We start from the raw sequence: 24,866 nt of genomic DNA, 5'->3' as shown, positions 1-24,866 counted from the left end.
GTCAGACGTGAGTGTCATTGGCCAAAGGACCATGTTAGGCAACTTGACCACTGGCATGAAATGGGCGGTTGCATTAACATTAACTGTGACTGTGAAGCAGACAGGGTTGTAATAAATCTCAGTGATGAACTGGGACCATAAGGCTGTTAGACAGTATATAGAGCAATGGATCATTAATATGGAGGCTCCTATCTCTGAAATGATCACTCATGGGAAATATCTGCTGGCAGCCTGGTGACTATGGAAAGATGCCAGTCAGGAACCTTATCCTTTGCCTCTATTGTTCTGTTGTCTCTACAGGAACAGGTTCTCTTTAACCAATATTAGCAAAACTTGGCCATTTGAGCAAACTAGGGATGTCCATGGGATGGGGACTTCTGTTGGGGTCTCTAGGAGACATTCTGAGATGTTGAACAAAGTCTATAGAGTTCCATCATGCACCTTCTGTTCTCCAACAATTCTGCCCTGTGTTCAGATATTTGGTTACCTGATTCCGCATTGTGTTTATTTCCCAGCCAAACCAGCGCCGGTATCAGTGGTACCAACTCTGTGTGACTCTGGGGAGATCCTGTACTCTCTCACCCTGCGGGGATTCTACCCCAGAGATATCTCCATCACATGGACCTGTGGGGCAGGAGATTCCCAGGGCAGAATATTATCCACAGAACTATATGAGGGGAATCCGGATCTCATATTCAGTGTGTGCAGTGAGGCCAGAATTAGTGGGGACCAGTATAAAGATCCGGCATTCTGAGTGGGTGTGGCCTGGGAACATGGATCCTTGGATGCCCCGGGATACAGAGAGATCTCTGCACAGGATCCAGGTGAGACATTTTGGCTCTCAGGCTTTGCCTTTCTGCCCAACCTTCCTCAGGCTCACTCACATCCCAACCCACTTTATAGTAACTGCCCCTTTGTTCTGCCCTTTAAATCTACACCATCAGTGAAAAGCAGAGAGTTTTGGGGCATGATTTGGGTATTTGCATTTCAGTCTGTATGTGATATAGGGGGATAAGGGGCTGCCCCCACAAATACCTTTGATTCATTGCTGAAAAATATCTCTTGGCAGCTCTTTATTGTGAAAAATTTTTATTTATGACCCCATATCCTCTCTTATTATATATATTCTCTAATGAGGCCCTACCCTAATCCCCTAAATCCCCTACCCTGGGTTTATAACTAGTGCAGTTGGCCAATTTCCCAAAAACATTAAGGTGATAGTTAATATTACACTCAATGGCAGCTCTATAGTCTGGTCTCTCTCACTGAAATCAGCCCGTCATGAGGCTAAGTGACCCGCACCAGGAGGGAGCTTTCCAGTGTGGGCAGCCATGTTGGGCACAACCATGCACATATGTAGTTACTCACTATGGGTATACTGATTAATTCTCATTATTATTTTACAGAGTTCCCATGGAAACCAGCAGTGGAGCCAATACAGGAGGCTCAGTTTCTCCATAACAGCCCCACCACCCTGCGGTGCAATATCTCGGGGTATTTCCCAGATGCCCTGACAGTGACGTGGCTGCGGAAAGGGGGAACTAACAGAAGTGCCCAATACTCACCCCAATATACGGCCCCACAAACAGCCAGATAGCACCTACAGCTGCACCCCCAGTCTGATCATTTACCCCTCACTGAGAGACCAGGGGGCAGAATATACCTGCAGGGTGGCACATCCCAGTCTGGGGGAACCCATAGACACGAGCACTGGGAGGATCAAGGTTATGGGTGAGTCTATCCGCTGATTTTTCTGTAGTTTTTTTCTCTCTCCCCGATTCCCATGGTACAAATACAATTAATGTAATGTACAATGTTCCTGAACTCTTTCCGGCTCGTAATATCGGCTTCAGGGACTGCTTGATGGAAAGGGCCGGGCTGAGTCCTGTTGGGTTTGGCTCCTACACAACCTCCTTAACATTAAATAAAAATTCTCCTTTATCTACAGACAGATCTTTTAGGGGTGTTTCAGGCACCCCTAATGCTCCTATTCCCAGGCACAGCTACTGCCCCCCCCCCAAACAATATATTCTCACACCCACACACCTAGTAAATCATACACACCTGTTATATTCTGTGATCGGCATAAATATATAAATCCACATACATGTATCTCTATTACTAATACACTCAGGTGACTTTTAGGGTAACCAGGTGTGACTTGTTGTATAGGAAACTATGCAGTCAAATGCTCCAAATAAATATAATAGTAGTCAGCTGTATAAATACATTTGTAACATTGCATGTGTATATTTATTTACCGTACCATAGCGCTACATGTTTCTGACCCCACAGGCCCTTCCTCAGGGAATGTTACAGACAAACCCCATATACAGCAAACAGCCCCCCATGACCCCATGTGACTAAGCTCCATGTAGAGATCAGAGATAATAGTTTATAATCTCTCTCCCATATACAGATAATATTGGAGAAAACCATCATCTTCATCATTTATTGATACATCGTACAGAAATACACTTTAGCAAGCTTGATATTTAATAGTTATGTTATTACAAATAATAATCATTTTATAAATATAAACATTTACTTTAATTTGGGACGTTGCTCAGTTTCCTATGGGACACGTTACACGGGGTGACAGTAAAGGGCACTTGAGGTAGTTATGAAGAGAGACTCACTATATCTGATTTATACTTATTATATTATTGTGTTTGAGTTGAGAGAACAGAGAGGGAGAAACAAAACCTTGTAGTTACAGTCACATTTACCCACAACTTCTTAAAATCACTGACAATGTTTCAGTAACGGAGATTTTCCGGAAATTGAATATTTTTTCTTATCAGACATAACCGAGCAGGTACTGGGTGGGTTCCCATAAGGTTGGGATCCATTCTGAGCACTTTATTAAAGCTCTGCCCCACAGACTGCCGGTACTATTGCTTTCCTACAAAACAGACCCACTCGTCCCAATGTGTCAGTGACTAGAACGACTTTATTTATTAATATTTGTGAAAATTCCAGATACTTTATATACAGTGATTAAACACACCCTCTAATTATTATAATAATTACTCTCATTAATTATTACTCTATCAGTCTCATTAACACAACATTCCTGTGTAACAGGTTGGACTGAAACTGACAAAGTGAAAGCTGTAAGTTCCCTAATGGAGAAGAGTTGGGGCAGATGGGTTTATACAGGATCTTATATGCTGAAATGATTACCCCTATCTGGGGCAGGTAAATTCCTATAAATCGGGAACCGACTACTGGACCCCCTAGGAAACTGCAGAGGAACCAACAGAACCTTGGGATAAAGACTGGGGGGGAAGGGAGGCACCATGTTCCTTACCCACCGGTACCGGTACCGGCTGATCCGTCTGTTCCTTCTCCTCTGGCACCAAACAGGTGAGTGTTATAGTTCTGTGTATCGGTTCCTTAATTGGAGCAGACATTTCTTATCATCTTTCATTTGATGTTATTTTATTATCATTAACCTGCTGTCTTTCTAATGGGACTAATGACCCCCAGAACCTGATTATATTTAAATATCTACATGATTCTTAAAGTTCATTTCAAGGTGAATGTAATGAAGAATTGTATTATATGTGCTGAGCTGAGAGGAGTGGGAGTGGCTTCCCTGGCTCCGCCCAAAGGCACCCTTTCATTGTCTGAAACTTACTGATAGTGTCTGTAATATCCCTGTTTGTATCCCAAGTCCCAGAGCACAGAGTATATTTATGGGACAGACAGGGAAGGGGCCCCTCGTCCCCCTCACTTTTCCTTCCCTGAGCAGCAGCCGGTAGGTTATTTGCCCCAAACACCCACTCATTTCATACATACACCCCAGTTTGGCTGCCAGGCGGGCTGCAGTATAACGTGGCTTGAGTCTTATGAGTCAGAGTTGTGTTCCCGCCCAGCTGCTGCCCAAAGTCAGTGACTTGCACATGCTCAGATCAACTGGGAAACTGCTCTATTTAACATGCATATCGATCCTCCAATCAGGGTTCTGCTTGCCTTCCCTTGCCCCATAAGCTGGAGATATGCTGAGATATCTGTCACATTCCCTAGAACCTTGGAACTGATTCTAAAGTAACAATAATTAGTGTCACTGTTTGGGCAGCCGTGTCATAGGCCCCATTGAGTTATAATAACAATATGGTTACAGCGGATACAGAAAAGGCAGATGTGCTTAACCAGTTCTTCTGTGTATACAGTAGGGGGAGCCAGTGGGCCAAGTCCCACCCAATAGCTTCACTGTTGCCTCAGCTCCAACTACACAGTGGTTGGCACAGGATATGGTGCTTAAAGGGTTACACACGATAAATGTAAACAAGGCACCGGGGCCAGATGGAATACCCCCTCGGGTACTGAGAGAGCTAGGGGCAGAATTGCAGTGGCCCTTGTTTCTGATATTCTCAGACTCTCTTTCATCAGGTATGGTACCTAGGGATTGGAAGAAGGCGAATGTCATTCCCATATTTAAAAAGGGAGTAAGATCTCAGCCTGGCAATTATAGGCCTGTAAGTTTGACATCCGTGGTGGGCAAGTTATTTGAAGGCTTGTTAAGGGATCACATTCAAAATTATGTAGTGGAGAATGGCATTATGGGTAGGAATCAGCATGGCTTTATGAAGGACAGGTCATGTCAGACCAATTTAATTGCTTTTTATGATGAGGTAAGTAAGAAGCTGGACAGTGGGGGGGCAGTAGTGGGACAGTGGGGGGGCAGTAGTGGGACAGTGGGGATGCAGTAGTGGGACAGTGGGGGGGCAGTAGTGGGACAGTGGGGGGGGGCAGTAGTGGGACAGTGGGGGGGGCAGTAGTGGGACAGTGGGGGGGGCAGTAGTGGGACAGTGGGGGGGGCAGTAGTGGGACAGTGGGGGGGCAGTAGTGGGACAGTGGGGGGGGCAGTAGTGGGACAGTGGGGGGGGGCAGTAGTGGGACAGTGGGGGGGCAGTAGTGGGACAGTGGGGGGCAGTAGTGGGACAGTGGGGATGCAGTAGATATCATCTATTTGGATTTTGCCAAAGCATTTGATACCGTTCCCCACAAACGACTGCTTTCTAAGCTAAGGGCTATTGGTCTTAGTGAAGTCGTTTGCACATGGATAGAAAACTGGCTACAGGATCGGGTACAGAGGGTGGTTGTTAATGGCACATTCTCTACTTGGAATAAGGTTCTCAGTGGGGTCCCTCAGGGTTCTGTACTGGGTCCACTTTTGTTTAACTTGTTCATAAATGACTTAGGGGAGGGTATTATGGGTAATGTATCAGTGTTTGCAGATGGGACAAAACTCTGCAGACCAGTCAATTCTATCCAGGATGTGACATCCCTGCAGCAGGATCTTGACCAACTGGCAATCTGGGCAGCTAAGTGGCAGATGAGATTTAATGTGGATAAATGTAAGGTCATGCACCTGGGATGTAAAAACATGCCCCCACTTATACCCTTAATGGGACTGCACTAGGCAAATCCATAATGGAGAAGGACCTTGGAGTCCTTGTAGATAATAAACTTGGCTGTAGCAAGCAATGCCAGGCAGCAGCTGCAAGGGCAAACAGGGTATTGAGCTGTATTAAAAGGGGTATAGATTCACGGGAGGAGGGGGTTATTCTTCCCCTTTACAGAGCGCTGGTAAGGCCCCATCTAGAATATGCTGTTCAGTTTTGGTCTCCAGTGCTCAAACGGGACATTATTGAGTTAGAGAGGGTCCAGAGAAGGGCAACTAAGCTGGTAAAGGGTATGGGAAGTCTCAGTTATGGGGAAAGACTGGCCAAGTTGGGTCTGTTTACACTGGGGAAGAGGCGCTTAAGAGGTGACATGATAACTATGTATAAATATATAAAGGGATCATATAATAACCTTTCTAATGCTTTATTTACCAGTAGGTCCTTCCAACGGACACGAGGGCACCCACTCCGTTTAGAAGAAGGGAGGTTCCATTTAAATATTCGGAAAGGATTTTTTACAGTGAGAGCTGTGAGGTTGTGGAATTCCCTCCCCGAATCAGTCGTACTGGCTGATACATTATATAACTTTATATAGGGGCTGGATGGATTCTTAGCAAGTGAGGGAATACAGGGGTATGGGAGATAGCTCTCAGTACAAGTGAGGGAATACAGGGGTAGGGGGGGATAGCTCTCAGTACAAGGGAGGGAATACAGGGGTAGGGGGGATAGCTCTCAGTACAAGTGAGGGAATACAGGGGTAGGGGGGATAGCTCTCAGTACAAGTGAGGGAATACAGGGGTAGGGGGGATAGCTCTCAGTACAAGTGAGGGAATACAGGGGTAGGGGGGATAGCTCTCAGTACAAGTGAGGGAATACAGGGGTAGGGGGGATAGCTCTCAGTACAAGTGAGGGAATACAGGGGTATGGGAGATAGCTCTCAGTACAAGTGAGGGAATACAGGGGTAGGGGGGATAGCTCTCAGTACAAGTGAGGGAATACAGGGGTAGGGGGGATAGCTCTCAGTACAAGTGAGGGAATACAGGGGTATGGGAGATAGCTCTCAGTACAAGTGAGGGAATACAGGGGTAGGGGAGATAGCTCTCAGTACAAGTGAGGGAATACAGGGGTAGGGGAGATAGCTCTCAGTACAAGTGAGGGAATACAGGGGTAGGGGGGATAGCTCTCAGTACAAGTGAGGGAATACAGGGGTAGGGGAGATAGCTCTCAGTACAAGTGAGAGAATACAGGGGTAGGGGAGATAGCTCTCAGTACAAGTGAGGGAATACAGGGGTAGGGGGGATAGCTCTCAGTACAAGTGAGGGAATACAGGGGTAGGGGAGATAGCTCTCAGTACAAGTGAGGGAATACAGGGGTAGGGGGGATAGCTCTCAGTACAAGTGAGGGAATACAGGGGTAGGGGGGATAGCTCTCAGTACAAGTGAGGGAATACAGGGGTAGGGGAGATAGCTCTCAGTACAAGTGAGGGAATACAGGGGTAGGGGGGATAGCTCTCAGTACAAGTGAGGGAATACAGGGGTAGGGGAGATAGCTCTCAGTACAAGTGAGGGAATACAGGGGTAGGGGGGATAGCTCTCAGTACAAGTGAGGGAATACAGGGGTAGGGGGGATAGCTCTCAGTACAAGTGAGGGAATACAGGGGTAGGGGGGATAGCTCTCAGTACAAGTGAGGGAATACAGGGGTATGGGAGATAGCTCTCAGTACAAGTGAGGGAATACAGGGGTAGGGGGGATAGCTCTCAGTACAAGTGAGGGAATACAGGGGTAGGGGGATAGCTCTCAGTACAAGTGAGGGAATACAGGGGTAGGGGGGATAGCTCTCAGTACAAGTGAGGGAATACAGGGGTAGGGGGGATAGCTCTCAGTACAAGTGATGGAATACAGGGGTAGGGGAGATAGCTCTCAGTACAAGTGAGGGAATACAGGGGTAGGGGAGATAGCTCTCAGTACAAGTGAGGGAATACAGGGGTAGGGGGGATAGCTCTCAGTACAAGTGAGGGAATACAGGGGTAGGGGAGATAGCTCTCAGTACAAGTGAGGGAATACAGGGGTAGGGGGGATAGCTCTCAGTACAAGTGAGGGAATACAGGGGTAGGGGGGATAGCTCTCAGTACAAGTGAGGGAATACAGGGGTAGGGGAGATAGCTCTCAGTACAAGTGAGGGAATACAGGGGTAGGGGAGATAGCTCTCAGTACAAGTGAGGGAATACAGGGGTAGGGGAGATAGCTCTCAGTACAAGTGAGGGAATACAGGGGTAGGGGAGATAGCTCTCAGTACAAGTGAGGGAATACAGGGGTAGGGGGATAGCTCTCAGTACAAGTGATGGAATACAGGGGTAGGGGGGATAGCTCTCAGTACAAGTGAGGGAATACAGGGGTAGGGGAGATAGCTCTCAGTACAAGTGAGGGAATACAGGGGTAGGGGAGATAGCTCTCAGTACAAGTGAGGGAATACAGGGTTATGGGAGATAGCTCTCAGTACTAGTGAGGGAATACAGGGGTAGGGGGGATAGCTCTCAGTACTAGTGAGGGAATACAGGGTTATGGGAGATAGCTCTCAGTACTAGTGAGGGAATACAGGGGTAGGGGGATAGCTCTCAGTACAAGTGATGGAATACAGGGGTAGGGGGGATAGCTCTCAGTACAAGTGATGGAATACAGGGGTAGGGGGGATAGCTCTCAGTACAAGTGAGGGAATACAGGGGTAGGGGAGATAGCTCTCAGTACAAGTGAGGGAATACAGGGTTATGGGAGATAGCTCTCAGTACTAGTGAGGGAATACAGGGGTAGGGGGGAAAGCTCTCAGTACTAGTGAGGGAATACAGGGGTAGGGGGGATAGCTCTCAGTACAAGTGAGGGAATACAGGGGTATGGGAGATAGCTCTCAGTACAAGTGAGGGAATACAGGGGTAGGGGAGATAGCTCTCAGTACAAGTGAGGGAATACAGGGTTATGGGAGATAGCTCTCAGTACTAGTGAGGGAATACAGGGGTAGGGGGGATAGCTCTCAGTACTAGTGAGGGAATACAGGGGTAGGGGGGATAGCTCTCAGTACAAGTGAGGGAATACAGGGGTATGGGAGATAGCTCTCAGTACAAGTGAGGGAATACAGGGGTAGGGGAGATAGCTCTCAGTACAAGTGAGGGAATACAGGGGTAGGGGAGATAGCTCTCAGTACAAGTGAGGGAATACAGGGGTAGGGGGGATAGCTCTCAGTACAAGTGAGGGAATACAGGGGTAGGGGAGATAGCTCTCAGTACAAGTGAGGGAATACAGGGGTAGGGGAGATAGCTCTCAGTACAAGTGAGAGAATACAGGGGTAGGGGAGATAGCTCTCAGTACAAGTGAGGGAATACAGGGGTAGGGGGGATAGCTCTCAGTACAAGTGAGGGAATACAGGGGTAGGGGAGATAGCTCTCAGTACAAGTGAGGGAATACAGGGGTAGGGGGGATAGCTCTCAGTACAAGTGAGGGAATACAGGGGTAGGGGGGATAGCTCTCAGTACAAGTGAGGGAATACAGGGGTAGGGGAGATAGCTCTCAGTACAAGTGAGGGAATACAGGGGTAGGGGGGATAGCTCTCAGTACAAGTGAGGGAATACAGGGGTAGGGGAGATAGCTCTCAGTACAAGTGAGGGAATACAGGGGTAGGGGGGATAGCTCTCAGTACAAGTGAGGGAATACAGGGGTATGGGAGATAGCTCTCAGTACAAGTGAGGGAATACAGGGGTAGGGGGGATAGCTCTCAGTACAAGTGAGGGAATACAGGGGTATGGGAGATAGCTCTCAGTACAAGTGAGGGAATACAGGGGTAGGGGGGATAGCTCTCAGTACAAGTGAGGGAATACAGGGGTAGGGGGATAGCTCTCAGTACAAGTGAGGGAATACAGGGGTAGGGGGGATAGCTCTCAGTACAAGTGAGGGAATACAGGGGTAGGGGGGATAGCTCTCAGTACAAGTGAGGGAATACAGGGGTAGGGGGGATAGCTCTCAGTACAAGTGATGGAATACAGGGGTAGGGGAGATAGCTCTCAGTACAAGTGAGGGAATACAGGGGTAGGGGAGATAGCTCTCAGTACAAGTGAGGGAATACAGGGGTAGGGGGGATAGCTCTCAGTACAAGTGAGGGAATACAGGGGTAGGGGAGATAGCTCTCAGTACAAGTGAGGGAATACAGGGGTAGGGGGGATAGCTCTCAGTACAAGTGAGGGAATACAGGGGTAGGGGGGATAGCTCTCAGTACAAGTGAGGGAATACAGGGGTAGGGGAGATAGCTCTCAGTACAAGTGAGGGAATACAGGGGTAGGGGAGATAGCTCTCAGTACAAGTGAGGGAATACAGGGGTAGGGGAGATAGCTCTCAGTACAAGTGAGGGAATACAGGGGTAGGGGAGATAGCTCTCAGTACAAGTGAGGGAATACAGGGGTAGGGGGATAGCTCTCAGTACAAGTGATGGAATACAGGGGTAGGGGGGATAGCTCTCAGTACAAGTGAGGGAATACAGGGGTAGGGGAGATAGCTCTCAGTACAAGTGAGGGAATACAGGGGTAGGGGAGATAGCTCTCAGTACAAGTGAGGGAATACAGGGTTATGGGAGATAGCTCTCAGTACTAGTGAGGGAATACAGGGGTAGGGGGGATAGCTCTCAGTACTAGTGAGGGAATACAGGGTTATGGGAGATAGCTCTCAGTACTAGTGAGGGAATACAGGGGTAGGGGGATAGCTCTCAGTACAAGTGATGGAATACAGGGGTAGGGGGGATAGCTCTCAGTACAAGTGATGGAATACAGGGGTAGGGGGGATAGCTCTCAGTACAAGTGAGGAATACAGGGGTAGGGGAGATAGCTCTCAGTACAAGTGAGGGAATACAGGGTTATGGGAGATAGCTCTCAGTACTAGTGAGGGAATACAGGGGTAGGGGGATAGCTCTCAGTACAAGTGAGGGAATACAGGGGTAGGGGGGATAGCTCTCAGTACAAGTGAGGGAATACAGGGGTAGGGGAGATAGCTCTCAGTACTAGTGAGGGAATACAGGGGTAGGGGGGATAGCTCTCAGTACAAGTTAGGGAATACAGGGGTATGGGAGATAGCTCTCAGTACAAGTGAGGGAATACAGGGGTAGGGGAGATAGCTCTCAGTACAAGTGAGGGAATACAGGGTTATGGGAGATAGCTCTCAGTACTAGTGAGGGAATACAGGGGTAGGGGGGATAGCTCTCAGTACTAGTGAGGGAATACAGGGGTAGGGGGGATAGCTCTCAGTACAAGTGAGGGAATACAGGGGTATGGGAGATAGCTCTCAGTACAAGTGAGGGAATACAGGGGTAGGGGAGATAGCTCTCAGTACAAGTGAGGGAATACAGGGGTAGGGGGGATAGCTCTCAGTACAAGTGAGGGAATACAGGGGTAGGGGAGATAGCTCTCAGTACAAGTGAGGGAATACAGGGTTATGGGAGATAGCTCTCAGTACAAGTGAGGGAATACAGGGGTAGGGGGGATAGCTCTCAGTACTAGTGAGGGAATACAGGGGTAGGGGAGATAGCTCTCAGTACAAGTGAGGGAATACAGGGTTATGGGAGATAGCTCTCAGTACTAGTGAGGGAATACAGGGGTAGGGGAGATAGCTCTCAGTACAAGTGAGGGAATACAGGGGTAGGGGGGATAGCTCTCAGTACAAGTGAGGGAATACAGGGGTAGGGGAGATTGCTCTCAGTACAAGTGAGGGAATACAGGGGTAGGGGGGATAGCTCTCAGTACTAGTGAGGGAATACAGGGGTAGGGGAGATAGCTCTCAGTACAAGTGAGGGAATACAGGGGTAGGGGAGATTGCTCTCAGTACAAGTGAGGGAATACAGGGGTAGGGGGGATAGCTCTCAGTACTAGTGAGGGAATACAGGGGTAGGGGAGATTGCTCTCAGTACAAGTGAGGGAATACAGGGGTAGGGGGGATAGCTCTCAGTACTAGTGAGGGAATACAGGGGTAGGGGAGATAGCTCTCAGTACAAGTGAGGGAATACAGGGTTATGGGAGATAGCTCTCAGTACTAGTGAGGGAATACAGGGGTAGGGGAGATAGCTCTCAGTACAAGTGAGGGAATACAGGGGTAGGGGGGATAGCTCTCAGTACAAGTGAGGGAATACAGGGGTAGGGGAGATTGCTCTCAGTACAAGTGAGGGAATACAGGGGTAGGGGGGATAGCTCTCAGTACAAGTGAGGGAATACAGGGGTAGGGGAGATAGCTCTCAGTACAAGTGAGGGAATACAGGGGTAGGGGGGATAGCTCTCAGTACAAGTGAGGGAATACAGGGGTAGGGGAGATAGCTCTCAGTACAAGTGAGGGAATACAGGGGTAGGGGAGATAGCTCTCAGTACAAGTGAGGGAATACAGGGGTAGGGGGGATAGCTCTCAGTACAAGTGAGGGAATACAGGGGTAGGGGAGATAGCTCTCAGTACAAGTGAGGGAATACAGGGGTAGGGGGGATAGCTCTCAGTACAAGTGAGGGAATACAGGGGTAGGGGGGATAGCTCTCAGTACAAGTGAGGGAATACAGGGTTATGGGAGATAGCTCTCAGTACAAGTGAGGGAATACAGGGGTAGGGGGGATAGCTCTCAGTACAAGTGAGGGAATACAGGGGTAGGGGAGATAGCTCTCAGTACAAGTGAGGGAATACAGGGGTAGGGGAGATAGCTCTCAGTACAAGTGAGGGAATACAGGGGTATGGGAGATAGCTCTCAGTACAAGTGAGGGAATACAGGGGTAGGGGGGATAGCTCTCAGTACAAGTGAGGGAATACAGGGGTAGGGGAGATAGCTCTCAGTACAAGTGAGGGAATACAGGGGTAGGGGGGATAGCTCTCAGTACAAGTGAGGGAATACAGGGGTATGGGAGATAGCTCTCAGTACAAGTGAGGGAATACAGGGGTAGTGGGGATAGCTCTCAGTAACAAGTGAGGGAATACAGGGGTAGGGGAGATAGCTCTCAGTACAAGTGAGGGAATACAGGGGTAGGGGAGATAGCTCTCAGTACAAGTGAGGGAATACAGGGGTAGGGGAGATAGCTCTCAGTACAAGTGAGGGAATACAGGGGTAGGGGAGATAGCTCTCAGTACAAGTGAGGGAATACAGGGGTAGGGGGGATAGCTCTCAGTACAAGTGAGGGAATACAGGGGTAGGGGGGATAGCTCTCAGTACAAGTGAGGGAATACAGGGGTAGGGGAGATAGCTCTCAGTACAAGTGAGGGAATACAGGGGTATGGGAGATAGCTCTCAGTACAAGTGAGGGAATACAGGGGTAGGGGAGATAGCTCTCAGTACAAGTGAGGGAATACAGGGGTAGGGGGATAGCTCTCAGTACAAGTGAGGGAATACCAGGGGTAGGGGAGATAGCTCTCAGTACAAGTGAGGGAATACAGGGTTATGGGAGATAGCTCTCCGTACTAGTGAGGGAATACAGGGGTAGGGGGGATAGCTCTCAGTACTAGTGAGGGAATACAGGGGTAGGGGAGATAGCTCTCAGTACAAGTGAGGGAATACAGGGTAATGGGAGATAGCTCTCAGTACTAGTGAGGGAATACAGGGGTAGGGGAGATAGCTCTCAGTACAAGTGAGGGAATACAGGGGTAGGGGGGATAGCTCTCAGTACAAGTGAGGGAATACAGGGGTAGGGGAGATTGCTCTCAGTACAAGTGAGGGAATACAGGGGTAGGGGGGATAGCTCTCAGTACAAGTGAGGGAATACAGGGGTAGGGGGGATAGCTCTCAGTACAAGTGAGGGAATACAGGGTTATGGGAGATAGCTCTCAGTACAAGTGAGGGAATACAGGGGGTAGGGGGGATAGCTCTCAGTACAAGTGAGGGAATACAGGGGTAGGGGAGATAGCTCTCAGTACAAGTGAGGGAATACAGGGGTAGGGGAGATAGCTCTCAGTACAAGTGAGGGAATACAGGGGTATGGGAGATAGCTCTCAGTACAAAGTGAGGGGAATACAGGGGTAGGGGGGATAGCTCTCAGTACAAGTGAGGGAATACAGGGGTAGGGGAGATAGCTCTCAGTACAAGTGAGGGAATACAGGGGTAGGGGGGATAGCTCTCAGTACAAGTGAGGGAATACAGGGGTAATGGGAGATAGCTCTCAGTACAAGTGAGGGAATACAGGGGTAGTGGGGATAGCTCTCAGTACAAGTGAGGGAATACAGGGGTAGGGGAGATAGCTCTCAGTACAAGTGAGGGAATACAGGGGTAGGGGAGATAGCTCTCAGTACAAGTGAGGGAATACAGGGGTAGGGGGGATAGCTCTCAGTACAAGTGAGGGAATACAGGGGTAGGGGAGATAGCTCTCAGTACAAGTGAGAGAATACAGGGGTAGGGGAGATAGCTCTCAGTACAAGTGAGGGAATACAGGGGTAGGGGGGATAGCTCTCAGTACAAGTGAGGGAATACAGGGGTAGGGGGGATAGCTCTCAGTACAAGTGAGGGAATACAGGGGTAGGGGAGATAGCTCTCAGTACAAGTGAGGGAATACAGGGGTAGGGGGGATAGCTCTCAGTACAAGTGAGGGAATACAGGGGTAGGGGAGATAGCTCTCAGTACAAGTGAGGGAATACAGGGGTAGGGGAGATAGCTCTCAGTACAAGTGAGGGAATACAGGGGTAGGGGGGATAGCTCTCAGTACAAGTGAGGGAATACAGGGGTAGGGGGATAGCTCTCAGTACAAGTGAGGGAATACAGGGGTAGGGGGGATAGCTCTCAGTACAAGTGAGGGAATACAGGGGTATGGGGATAGCTCTCAGTACAAGTGAGGGAATACAGGGGTAGGGGGGATAGCTCTCAGTACAAGTGAGGGAATACAGGGGTAGGGGGATAGCTCTCAGTACAGTGATGGAATACAGGGGTAGGGGAGATAGCTCTCAGTACAAGTGAGGGAATACAGGGGTAGGGGGGATAGCTCTCAGTACAAGTGAGGGAATACAGGGGTAGGGGAGATAGCCTCTCAGTACAAGTGAGGGAATACAGGGGTAGGGGGGATAGCTCTCAGTAACAAGTGAGGGAATACAGGGGTAGGGGGGATAGCTCTCAGTACAAGTGAGGGAATACAGGGGTAGGGGGGATAGCTCTCAGTACAAGTGAGGGAATACAGGGGTAGGGGAGATAGCTCTCAGTACAAGTGAAGGGAATACAGGGGTATGGGAGATAGCTCTCAGTACAAGTGAGGGAATACAGGGGTAGGGGAGATAGCTCTCCAGTACAAGTGAGGGAATACAGGGGTAGGGGGATAGCTCTCAGTACAAGTGATGGAATACAGGGGTAGGGGGATAGCTCTCAGTACAAAGTGAGGGAATAAAGGGGTAGGGGAGATAGCTCTCAGTACAAGTGAGGGAATACAGGGTTATGGGAAGATAGCTCTCAGTACTATGAAGGAATACAGGGGTAGGGGAGATAGCTCTCAGTACTAGTGAGGGGAATACAGGGGTAGGGGAGATAGCTCTCAGTACAAGTGAGGGAATACAGGGTTATGGGAGATAGCTCTCAGTACTAGTGAGGGAATACAGGGGTAGGGGGGATAGCTCTCAGTACTAGTGAGGGAATACAGGGTTATGGGAGATAGCTCTCAGTACTAGTGAGGGAATACAGGGGTAGGGGGGATAGCTCTCAGTACAAGTGAGGGAATACAGGGGTAGGGGGGATAGCTCTCAGTACAAGTGAGGGAATACAGGGGTAGGGGAGATAGCTCTCAGTACTAGTGAGGGAATACAGGGGTAGGGGGATAGCTCTCAGTACAAGTGATGGAATACAGGGGTAGGGGGGATAGCTCTCAGTACAAAGTGATGGAATACAGGGGTAGGGGGGATAGCTCTCAGTACAAGTGAGGGAATACAGGGGTAGGGGAGATAGCTCTCAGTACAAGTGAGGGAATACAGGGTAGGGGAGATAGCTCTCAGTACAAGTGAGGGAATACAGGGTTATGGGAGATAGCTCTCAGTACAAGTGAGGGAATACAGGGGTAGGGGGGATAGCTCTCAGTACTAGTGAGGGAATACAGGGGTAGGGGAGATAGCTCTCAGTACAAGTGAGGGAATACAGGGGTAGGGGGGATAGCTCTCAGTACAAGTGAGGGAATAACAGGGTAGGGGAGATAGCTCTCAGTACAAGTGAGGGAATACAGGGTTATGGGAGATAGCTCTCAGTACTAGTGAGGGAATACAGGGGTAGGGGAATAGAGAGAATGTAGGGAGATAGCTCTCAGTACAAGTGAGGGAATACAGGGGTAGGGGGGATAGCTCTCAGTACAAGTGAGGGAATACAGGGGTAGGGGGGATAGCTCTCAGTACAAGTGAGGGAATACAGGGGTAGGGGGAAGTACAAGTGAGGGAATACAGGGGTAGGGGGATAGCTCTCAGTACAAAGTGAGGGAATACAGGTAGGAGATAGCTCTCAGTACAAGTGAGGGAATACAGGGTAGGGGGGATAGCTCTCAGTACAAGTGAGGGAATCAGGGGTAGGGGAGATAGCTCCTCAGTACAAGTGAGGGAATACAGGGGTAGGGGAGATAGCTCTCAGTACCAAGTGAGGGAATACAGGGGTAGGGGAAGATAGCTCTCAGTACAAGTGAGGGAATACAGGGGTAGGGGGATTAGTCTCAGTACAAGTGAGGGAATACAGGGGTAGGGGAGATAGCTCTCAGTACAAGTGAGGGAATACAGGGGTAGGGGGGATAGCTCTCAGTACAAGTGAGGGAATTACAGGGTTATGGGAGATAGCTCTTAGTACTAGTTGCCCCAGGGACTGGTCCGATTGCCATCTTGGAGTCAGAAGGAAATTTTTTCCGCCCTCTGCGGGCAAAATTAGAGAGGCTTCAGATGGGGTTTTTTGCCTTCCTCTGGATCAACTTGTAGTTAGACAGGTTATATATAGGCATTATGGTTGAACTTCATGGACGTATGTCTTTTTTCAACCCAACTTACTATGTTACTATGTTACTATGTATTCTATATTCATGATATGCATACACACTAACCAATAACAAGCCTGTGTATCTGTATCCCAAGGAACCCAATCCCTGCTCTTGTAACTTCCCCCATTGCCTGTTACCCCATTGCCTGTTACCCCATTGCCTGTTACCCCATTGCAGTCACATCATTGTATCACTGTGTGAGGTTGTATTTATCCTTTGTATGTGAATATCTCCCTGTAGGTGCAGTTCTGGGCATCTTTACTTCTTCCCAATGTGCCCTCGCTGGCTCTGATGTTCTTCTGCCCTGCAGCTTCCAAGTGGATAAACCCCCCCCAAACCCTGAACCCCCAACTGTAATCTGGTACTTTCACAATCAGGAAATTGTAAGATCTGATAACAAAGGTTTGTCCCTCAGCCCAAGGGCTTCATTCAATGGACAGGCAGCAAATATGGGAGATGCCTCCTTGTCTCTGGCCAACGTGTCCATCTCGGATGAAGGGATCTACAGGTGTCACGTGATCTATCAGCAGCAACCCAGAGACACCCGGGTCATATTAGAGGTTCTTGGTAAGATCTAAATCTGTCCCTGGGTACCCCTGGAACTATAGCGGGGTGACTGTTACCCCAATGTTTCTATATATCTGTAACCTTGTTATGGGCTAAGGGGGCCCAGCCTGAAGGCCAGTTAGGGGGGATTTGGGGTGAGTGCTTATTTGTGCCCCGGGTACCCCTGGAACTATAGCGGGGTGACTGTTACCCCAATGTTTCTATATATCTGTAACCTTGTTATGGGCTAAGGGGGCCCAGCCTGAAGGCCAGTTAGGGGGGGATTTGGAGTGAGTGCTTATTTGTGCCCTGGGTACCCCTGGAACTATAGCGGGGTGACTGTTACCCCAATGTTTCTATATATCTGTAACCTTGTTATGGGCTAAGGGGGCCCAGTCTGAAGGCCAGTTAGGGGGGGATTTGGGGTGAGTGCTTATTTGTGCCCTGGGTACCCCTGGAACTATAGCAGGGTGACTGTTACCCCAATGTTTCAATATATCTGTAACCTTGTTATGGGCTAAGGGGGCCCAGCCTGAAGGCCAGTTAGGGGGGATTTGGGGTGAGTGCTTATTTGTGCCCTGGGTACCCCTGGAACTATAGCGGGGTGACTGTTACCCCAATGTTTCTATATATCTGTAACCTTGTTATGGGCTAAGGGGGCCCAGCCTGAAGGCCAGTTAGGGGGGATTTGGGGTGAGTGCTTATTTGTGCCCTGGGTACCCCTGGAACTATAGCGGGGTGACTGTTACCCCCAATGTTTCTATATATCTGTAACCTTGTTATGGGCTAAGGGGGCCCAGCCTGAAGGCCAGTTAGGGGGGGATTTGGGGTGAGTGCTTATTTGTGCCCTGGGTACCCCTGGAACTATAGCGGGGTGACTGTTACCCAATGTTTCTATATATCTGTAACCTTGTTATGGGCTAAGGGGGCCCAGCCTGAAGGCCAGTTAGGGGGGGATTTGTGGTTAGTGCTTATTTGCGCCCTGGGTACCCCTGGAACTATAGAGGGGTGACTGTTACCCCAATGTTTCTATATATCTGTAACCTTGTTATGGGCTAAGGGGGCCCAGCCTGAAGGCCAGTTAGGGGGGGATTTGGGGTGAGTGCTTATTTGTGCCCTGGGTACCCCTGGAACTATAGCGGGGTGACTGTTACCCCAATGTTTCTATATATCTGTAACCTTGTTATGGGCTAAGGGGGCCCAGCCTGAAGGCCAGTTAGGGGGGGATTTGGGTTAGTGCTTATTTGTGCCCTGGGTACCCCTGGAACTATAGCGGGGTGACTGTTACCCCAATGTTTCTATATATCTGTAACCTTGTTATGGGCTAAGGGGGGCCAGCCCTGAAGGCCAGTTAGGGGGGGATTTGGGGTGAGTGCTTATTTGTGCCCCGGGTACCCCTGGAACTATAGCAGGGTGACTGTTACCCCAATGTTTCTATATATCTGTAACCTTGTTATGGGCTAAGGGGCCCAGCCTGAAGGCCAGTTAGGGGGGGATTTGGGGTGAGTGCTTATTTGTGCCCTGGGTACCCCTGGAACTATAGCGGGGGTGACTGTTACCCAATGTTTCTATATATCTGTAACCTTGTTATGGGCTAAGGGGGCCAGCCTGAAGGCCAGTTAGGGGGGGATTTGGGGTGAGTGCTTATTTGTGCCCTGGGTACCCCTGGAACTATAGCGGGGTGACTATTACCCCATTGTTTCTATATATCTGTAACCTTGTTATGGGCTAAGGGGGCCCAGCCTGAAGGCCAGTTAGGGGGGATTTGGGGTGAGTGCTTATTTGTGCCCTGGGTACCCCTGGAACTACAGCAGGGTGACTGTTACCCCAATGTTTCTATATATCTGTAACCTTTTTATGGGCTAAGGGGGCCCAGCCTGAAGGCCAGTTAGGGGGGGATTTGTCTTCTTATCTGAATAAGATATCTGTGCTTGTGTCCCCCAGTTCCCCCACAGATCCGTATCCCCAGTAAAGTTATCAGTAAGAATAAGGAGAACACCCTGATCTGCACGGCCAATGGTTTCTACCCAGTGGATATTGACGTGAGTTGGTATAAAGACAATAACCACCTTACAGAGTCCCAGTTGGACAAACCAGAGAGGAACCCAGACGGCACATACAGAGTGAGGGGCACCGTGACGTTACCCCCAATGGATGGGCAGATGGACCATAACTTCTCCTGCAGAGTCCAACATCGCTCTCTCCAGCAGCCTCTCCAGGAAGATGCCCAGTTGGAGTATGAAGGTACCAGTAATGATTTTTACACACTTTTTTGCAGAAAAGGGTGAATTTTCTCCATAATTTGTTACAATGCTGTGTGTTTATGTTCCTATAAACAATATTTTGTGCAAGCAGCTCATATTTGTATGTGAAGTTTTACACAAATTAAACATTATGGTACATAAATATCTAAATCATCTTTTATTAACTGTTATTGGAGATGGATTTTTGATACCAGAATCAGACAAACAATAATCAGTCCCCCCCCCCTTTGTGTAAATACCCTGATCCACTCATGGTGGGGCACAGAACTGATAGAAAGGGAATTCCTGTAATTAGTGGATAATACTTGGAGAGAAAAAATACAAAGACAGGTAAATGGTATAAAATAGAGAAATACAAATGGGCAGAAAAATTAGTATAAGAGAGGAACAAACAACAAAATTAAAAATAAAGAGGGAAAACAATAAATGGGATGTGACTGGGGACAGGGAACTTATAAAAAATGAGAAGAAGAAGAAGAAGAAAGAGAAAAGAAAATAGAGATAGAAAAGGGGAAGAGAAATCTGAGAAAATGATACGGAGAGAGGGAAACTGTTCATTTTGAAAGAAAGAAGGGAAAGGAGAAAGTAAAAACAATGATTGTGAGGGAAGGAGAAAGAAGGAATACTGAGATACTGAGATACATAGATACCGAGATACCGAGATACAGAGACATCGAGATACAGAGATACAGAGATACAGAGACATCGAGATACAGAGATACAGAGACACCGAGATACAGAGATACAGAGACACAGAGATACAGAGATACAGAGATACAGAGACACTGAGATACCGAGATACCGAGATACAGACATACAGAGACACCGAGATACAGAAATACAGAGATACAGAAATACAGAGATACCGAGATACAGAGATACAGAGACACTGAGATACCGAGATACCGAGATACAGAGACACCGAGATACAGAAATACAGAAATACAGAAATACAGAGATACAGAGATACAGAGATACAGAGACACTGAGATACCGAGATACTGAGATACAGAGATACAGAGACACCGAGATACAGAAATACAGAGATACAGAAATACAGAGATACCGAGAAACAGAGACACCGAGATACAGAGATACAGAGATACAGAGACACTGAGATACAGAAATACAGAGATACAGAGACACTGAGATACAGAGACACCGAGATACAGATATACAGAGATACCGAGATACAGAGACACCGAGATACAGAAATACAGAAATACAGAGATACCGAGATACAGAGACACCGAGATACAGAGATACAGAGACACAGAGATACAGAGACACTGAGATACAGAAATACAGAGATACAGAGATACAGAGACACTGAGATACAGAGATACAGAGACACCGAGATACAGAGATACAGAGATACCGAGATACAGAGACACCGAGATACAGAAATACAGAAATACAGAGATACCGAGATACAGAGACACCGAGATACAGAGATACAGAGACACTGAGATACAGAGATATAGAGACACTGAGATACAGAAATACAGAGATACAGAGATACAGAGACATCGAGATACAGAGATACAGAGACACTGAGACACTGAGATACAGAGACACCGAGATACAGAGATACAGAGATACAGAGACACCGAGATACAGAGATACCGAGATACAGAGACACTGAGATACAGAGCTACAGAGACACTGAGATACAGAGATACAGAGACACTGAGATACAGAAATACAGAGACACCGAGATACAGAGATACAGAGACACCGAGATACAGAGATACAGAGACACCGAGATACAGAGATACAGAGACACTGAGATACAGAGATACAGAGACACCGAGATACAGAGATACAGAGACACTGAGATACAGAGATACAGAGACACTCAGATACAGAAATACAGAGATACAGAGACATCGAGATACAGAGACACCGAGATACAGAGACACCGAGATACAGAGATACAGAGACACTGAGATACCGAGATACAGAGATACCGAGATACCGAGATACAGAGACAGAGATACCGAGATACAGAGACAGAGATACGGAGATACAAAGATACAGAGATACAGAGATACAGAGACACCGAGATACAGAGACACCGAGATACAGAGACACCGAGATACAGAGACGCCGAGATACAGAGACACCGAGATACAGAGACACAGAGACACCGAGATACAGAGATACAGAGACACCGAGATACAGAGACACCAAGATACAGAGATACAGAGACACCGAGATACAGAGACACCGAGATACAGAGACACCGAGATACAGAGACACCGAGATACAGAGATACCGAGACACTGAGATACAGAGACACAGAGATACAGAGATACCGAGACACTGAGATACCGAGACACTGAGATACAGAGACACTGAGATACAGAGATACAGAGATACCGAGACACAGAGATACTGAGACACAGAGACACAGAGATACAGAGATACTGAGACACAGAGACACAGAGACACCGAGATACCGAGACACTGAGATACCGAGACACCGAGATACAGAGATACAGAGATACAGAGACACCGAGATACAGAGATACAGAGATACAGAGACACCAAGATACAGAGATACAGAGACACCGAGATACAGAGATACAGAGACACCGAGATACCGAGACACCAAGATACCGAGATAGAGAGACACCGAGATACAGAGATATAGAGATACAGAGACACCGAGATACAGAGATACAGAGATACAGAGACACAGAGATACAGAGACACCGAGATACAGAGACACTGAGATACAGAGATACAGAGACACTGAGATACAGAGATACAGAGACACTGAGATACAGAAATACAGAGACACCGAGATACAGAGATACAGAGACACCGAGATACAGAGATACAGAGATACAGAGACACCGAGATACAGAGATACAGAGACACTGAGATACAGAGATACAGAGACACCGAGATACAGAGATACAGAGATACAGAGACACTGAGATACAGAGATACAGAGACACTGAGATACAGAAATACAGAGATACAGAGACATCGAGATACTGAGATACCGTGATACAGAGATACCGAGATACAGAGACAGAGATACCGAGATACAGAGACAGAGATACAGAGAGACAGAGACACTGAGATACAGAGATACAGAGATACAGAGACACCGAGATACAGAGACACCGAGATACAGAGATGCCGAGATACAGAGACACCGAGATACAGAGACACCGAGATACAGAGACACCGAGATACAGAGATACAGAGACACCGAGATACAGAGACACCGAGATACAGAGACACCGAGATACAGAGACACCAAGATACAGAGATACAGAGACACCGAGATACAGAGACACCGAGATACAGAGATACCGAGACACTGAGATACAGAGATACCGAGACGCTGAGATACCGAGACACTGAGATACAGAGACACTGAGATACAGAGATACAGAGATACCAAGATACAGAGATACCGAGATACCGAGACACAGAGATACTGAGACACAGAGACACAGAGATACAGAGATACTGAGACACAGAGACACCGAGATACCGAGACACCGAGATACCGAGACACCGAGATACAGAGATACAGAGACACCAAGATACAGAGATACAGAGACACCGAGATACAGAGACACCGAGACACCGAGATACAGAGATACAGAGACACCGAGATACAGAGATACAGAGATACAGAGACACCGAAATACAGAGATACAGAGACACCAAGATACAGAGATACAGAGACACCGAGATACAGAGACACCAAGATACAGAGATACAGAGACACCGAGATACAGAGACACCGAGATACAGAGATACCGAGACACTGAGATAGAGAGACACAGAGATACAGAGATACCGAGACACTGAGATACCGAGACACTGAGATACAGAGACACTGAGATACAGAGACACTGAGATACAGAGACACTGAGATACAGAGATACAGAGATACCGAGACACAGAGATACCGAGACACAGAGACACAGAGACACAGAGATACAGAGACACAGAGATACAGAGATACAGAGAGTTGGGGAGCTCTCTTTCATCTCTAGATCAGGTGTCTGGGAAATACATATTGAGTGAGTAGAGTATAGCACAAAGGGTAAGTTATACTCACAGATATACAAATAGGTGGGGGTGCAACATGAAGTAGAAACTCTTACAAAAAATGTAATATCTCCCTTTATTCCAACAGATAACAGCGCCAGAACTGTTGGAGCCAGAACCTTTGGAGCCAGAACCTGTGGCATTGCTGGGGGGCTGTTACTGGTGGGAGGTGTAATTGGTGCCGTAATATGGAAACAGAGAAGGAAAGGTATTGTATCTAATAATCATTTATATTCTGTAATTAGCACATGATATTAATGTAGAATATTCACAGTACTGCAACATGACAGTTAGGGGCACAGTAACCAGTAACTGAGTCTGCCAAGGAATTATTGTTTCTTCTGCGTCCCTCCATGTCAGTACACATGGGTAGCATTGCCCCTCCCCCACAGGAGGTAGGACCTATAACAAAGCCAATTAAAATGAATCCTGCCCTATAAGACCACCTGACTTCCTCCTCACCACTGTTATTTTTTGTCCTACCGGACAGGTAGGTAGGATCTCCCTCCTCACTTTTTATTTTTTACTTCTGTGCAGACACAGAGGGATGTTTCCCGGGTAATGGAGAAGAATTTACCTGATGCTCCAAATACGCAAAATGTTCAAATTGATGCCTATTGGGAAGAAATGCAGGTGTGGGCATACCCATGGTCCTAGCCTTGTGCTGAAATAGCCCCCCTGCGCTACGCCCAACTACGCACAGTATTCCAACTCATGCCTATTGGGTAGGCTACAGGGGTGGGGTTTCTTTCCACATTTTTACCTGTAAACTAACTTAGCCTCCATTTTTCCTATTTTTTTTTTTTTTTGAGGCTTTAAGGACTCCTGCCCTGTGAAATGATTGATTAAGGGCCATGGGTATGGATATAGGCAAGTGTCAGCTTAGCCTGAATCCGGTGAGTCTGATTCCTCAGTTTCCACTATGGGCCTGATTCACTAAAGGGCGATAAAATGTGCGCAATTTTTATTGTGCGCTAAAATTTTTACCGCGGCTTAATTTTGGCGATTTTTCGCACGATTCACTATAAGCATACTTGCGCTTTTTTACGAGCGATATTACAATTGTTATTTAACTCGCGAAAGACTATTTCAATGCGGTATTTGCCGGTACATGCGCTAAATTACGCGAATAATCGCCGCATATGAATGGTATCATAGAAATAGTGTATAAAAATTGTCGCCGCATATAAATGGTGTATATAAATATTAGCCACATATAAATAGTAGTATATAAATAGTAGTATATAAATAGTAGTATATAAATAGTAGCATATAAATAGTAGCATATAAATAGTAGTATATAAATAGTAGTATATAAATAGTAGCATATAAATAGTAGCCACTAGTGATGAGCAAATGTGTTCTGGTTTCTTTAGTGAAAAATTAGCAAATCTTTCGAAAGATCCACGAAACGGCAAAAATGTTGTGCGGGCAAAAAAATTGTTGCTGTGACTATTATTTTTTGACGCTTGTATAAATTTTTGGATGTGCGGTGAATTTTTGCGTGGCAAATTTTTTCATGCGTTTTGCCATTGGCAGATTGTTTTGAGAAACGCATGAAAAAATCAGCCGCGAAAAAAATTCAACGCACG

The 24,866-nt window shown here is 47.5% G+C and overlaps 1 protein-coding gene across 1 annotated transcript in view; it reads left to right on the top strand.

The window, feature by feature from the left end:
* The first annotated feature begins 1,543 nt into the window (after positions 1-1,543).
* LOC101732019 overlaps positions 1,544-24,866 on the top strand; it is a 100,796-nt gene continuing 77,473 nt past the window's right edge. Inside the window, exons 1-5 of the mRNA XM_031892896.1 lie at positions 1,544-1,731; positions 3,088-3,369; positions 16,625-16,951; positions 18,875-19,174; positions 23,363-23,482. Coding sequence (XP_031748756.1) covers positions 3,303-3,369; positions 16,625-16,951; positions 18,875-19,174; positions 23,363-23,482 — 814 coding nt within the window. The 5' untranslated portion in view covers positions 1,544-1,731; positions 3,088-3,302. The remainder of the gene's footprint in view (positions 1,732-3,087; positions 3,370-16,624; positions 16,952-18,874; positions 19,175-23,362; positions 23,483-24,866) is intronic.

The sequence above is a fragment of the Xenopus tropicalis genome, chromosome 9 (assembly GCF_000004195.4).
Source record: "Xenopus tropicalis strain Nigerian chromosome 9, UCB_Xtro_10.0, whole genome shotgun sequence".
NCBI lineage: Eukaryota > Metazoa > Chordata > Amphibia > Anura > Pipidae > Xenopus > Xenopus tropicalis.
The sequence above is the reverse complement of the archived record's forward strand: the minus strand, read 5'-3'. Positions and strand labels throughout refer to the sequence as shown.